At 49.4% G+C, this 5,999-nt stretch overlaps 2 protein-coding genes across 2 annotated transcripts in view; both read right to left on the reverse strand.

Moving 5' to 3' along the window:
* Positions 1 to 565, reverse strand: part of BRICD5 (BRICHOS domain containing 5) — a 3,666-nt gene extending 3,101 nt beyond the window's left edge. Inside the window, exons 1-2 of the mRNA XM_009587922.1 lie at positions 530 to 565; positions 228 to 359 (exon numbers count right to left, since the gene is read on the reverse strand). Coding sequence (XP_009586217.1) covers positions 228 to 359; positions 530 to 565 — 168 coding nt within the window. The remainder of the gene's footprint in view (positions 1 to 227; positions 360 to 529) is intronic.
* A 4,808-nt stretch (positions 566 to 5,373) lies between these two features.
* On the reverse strand, positions 5,374 to 5,699 carry PGP (phosphoglycolate phosphatase; the record flags this gene model as incomplete). The annotated part of the gene is made up of 1 exon (XM_009587923.1): positions 5,374 to 5,699. A coding segment is annotated over one exon (326 nt), but the record flags the coding sequence as incomplete, so codon positions are not given.
* Between the last annotated feature and the right edge of the window lie 300 nt (positions 5,700 to 5,999).

A 5,999-nucleotide genomic window follows, 5' to 3' on the forward strand; every position in this document is an offset into this window, starting at 1 on the left:
ATGGTTTCTGGCAGGCGCGTTGCAGGGGTGAGACAGCCGCTGCTCAGCTCGTTGCCTGCAGCGCTGCCGGCACCTTCCTGCCCCTCTGCCTGCAGGCTGCCCGCGATGGGGTAACCGGCCAAACCCAGCCCTGATCTCAGCCCGTTCCTCCCTCCCGGCAAGTGCTTCCGACACAAATCAGGGCTGCAGGCAGGAGGAGGTTTCCTGCCTGGATCGGGACCCCTTACCTGGGCAGAGCTGGGGGAGAAGCTGAGAACCCCCACAACGCTGATGCCAACAACTGCAAAAAACAAGGCAACGGACAAGATGATCCAGAACGTCCTGGATGGAGCTGTGAAGTGTGCTGCGGCCCTCCTGTCCTGGGAACCAAGGCAAAAGAAGGAAAGAACAGGAGTCAAAGTTAACCCTTCTGCTGGTTATTCTTCACCATAAAATGCACTTCCCGCTCACAACACAAATGACTGTGCAAACTGCTGGGGTTTGAATGCAGAACTGCCAGAACATCACAGCAGCCCCGGAATAATGTCACTTTTATCCCCCAGCGATGGAGTTTCAGATCCGACATCCCGGTAACCAGCACTCCCACTTTCCTCCTGCAGCCAGGGAAGCAGCAAACCCGCTGAGGGAGGGCTGGAGCAGGAAGCTTTCCACAAACAGGGGCTGTTGCTGCACTTTAGCAGCAAATTAAATTATTTTGGTTTATAGCAGAAATCCCCAGGAGAACCTTCAGCATTTGAAACAGGCCCCATGTGGAGTGATCCTGCTTCCTTGCCCCTCCATGTATTTGGTTGTATTTTATTTTCGTGATAAGTTGTTCTTCATGCAGACCAAGCTGTTACTTGAAGCAAAAGAGGTTGGCAGTCATGTGGCATTTCTAGTGGCTCGATTAAAATTCACTTTAATTCTTATATTGAAACAATTAAATTTAACTTAATGGCACATAAAATCATTTTTACAAAGCAGAAAGAATGTGCTTTCAATAATAGAGTTTCAACCACACTTAAAAAAATAATCTGTTTCTCAATCTTCTGAAGTACATAGAGAAATTCAATAAATGCGCGTGGTTGGATTTGCCACAGCCGCACAAGGAACGGGCTCCTCGGGCCTCTGGGTCAGTTACTGATCTTTTTCGGTAATACGTAACTTCCAGGTATATTCCACCAGAAAAGCAGCGAGTCTTAACAAAGTTAAAACTGCGCATAGCTGAAATCTTATCAATTCAAACGCAATAGAGCCCAAGCCCTACAGTAATGGGCAGACTTTCAATAGCTAATGAAATTCCCTCGGGTGGGAAAAGTGCAAATAAAGAAATCCAGTGACTCCTGTCCCTCGGCAGGCTGCAGTTCACATGTGCTCACGCATCCCGAGCGGCTCTGCAGCGTGCAAGCCGGGGTCTTTGGCACCTCTAACCTGCCCTGCCTTGTTACACAATCGGTTTATGCCGTGTAAGTCCAGGCACTTACAAGAAAATCCAGCTGATAGAGTCAGCTGCCTTACAAGGAGCTGAACCGTGGGGTGCTGAGGCTGGGGATCCACAAAATCTTAGCAGGATCCACGGGGACAGCAGAAGCTCAGCCCCTTCAAAAGAGGAATCAAGCAAGCACAGAGCGGGGACTCTCTCTGCGGTAACTGGGGGACCAGGATACTCACTGCAGAGACAGCATCGCCGGTGCCGTTCCTACCCTCCATCCTCCACCTCAGATGAGGACCTCGCTCCCGCAGCTCTGCCTCCTGACGACACCCAGACTGTGCATGATCCCAGCTCCAGGCGCGCCTGGGAAACCTAAGCGTGCATCCGCGAAACGTAAATACGTGTCCCTTGCGGCCAAAGGGCTTCCCAGCCAGGAGCTCCTCAACTCAGACCTTCGGGGAGGGTGAAACCTTAGAGCTGCCACCTGGGGAGAGGAGGAGGAAAGGGGGGGTAAAACCCAGGGCTGCCGAGCGACGCTGTCAGTGCCTAAAAAAATGGGAGCCGGCCGGAGCGGGGCAGGTGGACGACAATCGGGGGCTTTGTGTCGGCCCTCCCTGCTGGCAGGCCTTAACAGCGGGACCGGGTAAGGCTCATTAAGAGATACAATGAATAGAGAAAAGTGGCAGCCTGCCCTTGTCATCAGTTATTTCTACATTTCAACGTGAACTTCGTGCTGCCAGTGGGCTGAAGCCAACTGTTTATCCTGCAGGCTGCTGCCCTGCAAGCCTTGGCTGCACAGACGCGCTCGTGTTCCACCTACGGACCTCGCTTCGTTCAGATCCCGGGGAAAAGGATCTCTGCTACGAAGCCATCGCCACAACCGGAGCTGCACTTGTGCTACCACCCGTGCCCGGTGATGAGAAACATCCTGCGGGGAACAGCGTTACCACGTCGCCAGACCGTGGTTTTCCTGAGCAGTCCAGGAGCCCCCGTGAGAGCTTTGTGTTCCTGAGACCTGCCAGCAGATGTAACCAACTGAATGGAGGCAAGGAAAAGCTCCACAGAATTCCTTCGCGTGGCATCTGTCAAGGGAAAACACAGCTTTTAGACATTTTCCTATCAAGCACAGTCCAGGACTGACCAAACTCAGCCAAGAGGGCAGCTCACCCTGGAGTTTCTCGTCATCAAAGCACCAGCAACCCCCCTCCCCAGCGGCCTCTTTCCTTCTCTAAGTCAGAAATGAGCTATTTCAGGAGAAGATCACCATCTCATTCTAGCACGCTGCTTCCGTGGGATGTGAACTCAAACTCTGGACATACCGACACCTGAAGGCTGTGGCCAGCGAGAGTCAAACCACCATCACAGTCACTCCTTTAAAACAGCAAAACCGCGAATGCAAGACTGCAGCGTCCCGTGCTGCGGCTCTGGCGGAAACAGGAATAGTCAAACCACCAGTTCTGCTTCTGCCAACTGAAGCGTTAGAGATCAGGCAGCGCTGCCCGCAGTGCTAGCTGGCTTCTGCTGCAGCGAAACTTAGCACAAGGAATTTGAAAAACAAGCTGCAACAGGCAAACAGGGTGTTCTCCCTGTAGATATTTTAACAGCCACACAGCAGACACCTTCTTACTTTAAGAAATTTATGCCCTGCCTAATCTAAGGCACAGGAACGAAGCAAAACCCTCTATAAAAACATTGTGAAAGGATTATTGCATTCTGCTCCGTGCTGTACTCTTACTCAGAGAAGAGAATCCCAGCCCATGCCAAGAGCCCTGCACAGCTCTGGGAGCCTGAACCAAAGAAACACTCCAGGGTTTGGATTTCTTTCCCTGATACTGCATGTAAGGAGTAAAGATGATAAACACAAACTGTATCCCAGAATTTCCGCAACAGTACAGCTGCACCAAAGCTCACAGAGCAGAAACTACAAAACAAGACAACACCAGGGGAAAGCAGGTTTGTTAAGTTTAATGTGAATTCAAGTAGAGGCTTAAAAACCATTTGGAAGTTGATACAGAGTTTTGAAGCATGATTGACACCTTCACCAGCACATTTCAGCATACGTGAATCGAGGTAATGGTCCCCTTGTACAGTGAACAGCACTCGGCAGGGACAGTGCGCTGCTTGAAGGAGGCTGAACGCCTCTCCTGGCGTTTACTACCTTACTCAACATGTTCTGAAATTATAAGCACCAGATACAAATCAAAGAACACAGTTTTCGGACCCTACCTGCAGTAAACCCATAATGTCCATTTCCATATTACCCAGATAAAGTGGAAGTTCTACCTGTAAGTATTTCTCTGTGACTTTACACAGTCACAGCCTTCTAGCCGGAGACAGGAACAGGGAAGAGATTATCCGTGCTTCCTTACACAACTCCGAGTTACAAATGAACACCCTTTTACAAGATCGGCTAATATTCTGGTAACACTGAAAGACAATACGAACTGCACGGTTATTGCTGTACAAACAAGGTGGCAAGTCCACTCGTTTCGAGTGGCCGAGTGAAAGGAAATGGCACCGACACACTGCTGGAGCTATTCAGCTGAACAGCGGGAGATGAAGGAAGGCCAGTGTTTAAATTTAACTGCTGATAGTGGAACCTATGGAATAAGTGTGTTTATTTGCATATATAATTTTTCACTTAATTCTGTAATGCAAAAGCTTTCAACTGCGGCCTTCGATTCGGCCAGCATAAAACTCTACCCCATGGCCTGAGCCGTGCATCACCCAAACCCACCTGAAGATCAAAATGAAATCATCACCTGAGCAAGCAAGCACTCCTCTTCAGACAAGCAACTGGTGCCAGGCCCCCACGCCAGACACACGTGGAAGATATTAACCTCAGCTATTTAAAGGAAGCACGAGCCATTGCTGCACACAGCCAATACTCTCACAGGCTTATTTCGGTGGAAAGCTGTACTGTGTACTACATCCATCCCCCATGGACTGAGCATTAATTCCAATTCTGTAGCTAAAGCCAAGGCAAGCGGCTATTTTGATGCTGAGGGAAGTACAAGAACTAACTCGGTACTAATCCAGTTATTTCTGGGAAGCAGCAGTAGCGAAGGACAGTCCTATGTGGGTACAGACTTTCTGCATTACCAAATGCAAACGCTTAGGAGAATTAAACTTACTGTGATCAGTGAAGTACATTCCTCTTATTCTCCCTTCTGGGAAAGAAGATATATTATCATATACTATACTTAAATTTATATTTTAAATATATTCTGATATATATTTAGGATCGGGGTAGTTCTTGTATGTACAAGTGCTTTACACATACATCCAACACTTGGACAAATACAGTATAAAGAAGACACCATTTGTGTTCTGTGAGTGGAATCATCCTAATCTGCATCACAAGTGCAATTTGCAATGGTCAAATAAAGGAGACGGATTTCAGTTTCTGTGACCTGACGACGCGCTTGCAGTGTGCTGTACTGCTAAACAGGACCCCGTCAGAAGGGGAGAAAAAAAAAAATCAACCTAAGGCCAAATGCTAATTCTGCCAGCCACCACAAGCGTTTCCAAACACAGCCGCTAAGTTACTACACACTCCAAGAGTCATTTCCCTGAATAAACCAGACTGAGCCATGGCCCGTCCAGGCGAGGACACACTGCAAGCTGTTGGGTTCGTTTCCTCAGATCAACCAGCTCTACTTTCCTCAACTCAGTCTAGAGGACAACATGACATTGAACATTTGGATAGATGTGCTGCTTATAATTTAAAAAAAAAAGCCCCGAGCCCACAAGACTTGGGTGACACCGTAATGCCCTCTTTGTTTCAAAGTGCATTTAAAGACCAAGATGTAAACAAAACCATATCAAGAGGACAGGGAGGTTAAAAAGCTAAGGGTTGCTAACTCCAGGTGGCATCCTAGTGAGTACATTACTGTCACAAGGTGATTAGCAGGGGCTCTCCTTGTGGTACCGCTGCAGGGGCTGCAAGCATTTTGCTATTATTAATCCCCCAGTGCTGGGAGAAGGTCGGCTATGCTATCGACATAGTAATTGGGAACCAGGCTCTGCCTGGCAGGACAGCTGCTCTCCTGGTGGCCCTTCACTTCGTCCAGCGTGGTGACCCCGGTCAGCGTCAGCAGGGTGGTGAGGCCGCAGCTATTGCCCATGAGGATGTCCGTGTCCAGCCGATCTCCCACCATGATGGTACGGGCGGGATCGATGTCAAACTCGCTTGCCACGCAGTCAAACATGTACCGGTTGGGCTTTCCTACGATGAATGCCTCGCGTTGGGCTGCCGTCTCCACTGCTTTTACCAGGCAGCCAGTCCCTAGGGAGAGAACAGAAAACATTGATTAAAGACTGCAGAACACTCTCAGCATCCACATGAGCTGGTACGAAACCGCACAGTGCTTTGGAAACACAACGCCTCAGCCTTACAGAGCGGACAGGCAAAGGAACAGGTTAGTTCCAAGAAAGGCGGTGCACAAAACCTGCCAGGAGGCTGGAATACCATCCCACATCGAGACCAAAAAGGAACCACTATTCCCCGAATAAAGGATCAGCAAGGATTCTCCCTCTTTCAGGGGGTGCAGCAAGGAGGAGGGGAAGCCCAGGCTCCGGGAGGCCC

The sequence above is a fragment of the Fulmarus glacialis genome, unplaced genomic scaffold, assembly GCF_000690835.1.
Source record: "Fulmarus glacialis isolate BGI_N327 unplaced genomic scaffold, ASM69083v1 scaffold18491, whole genome shotgun sequence".
Classification (NCBI taxonomy): domain Eukaryota; kingdom Metazoa; phylum Chordata; class Aves; order Procellariiformes; family Procellariidae; genus Fulmarus; species Fulmarus glacialis.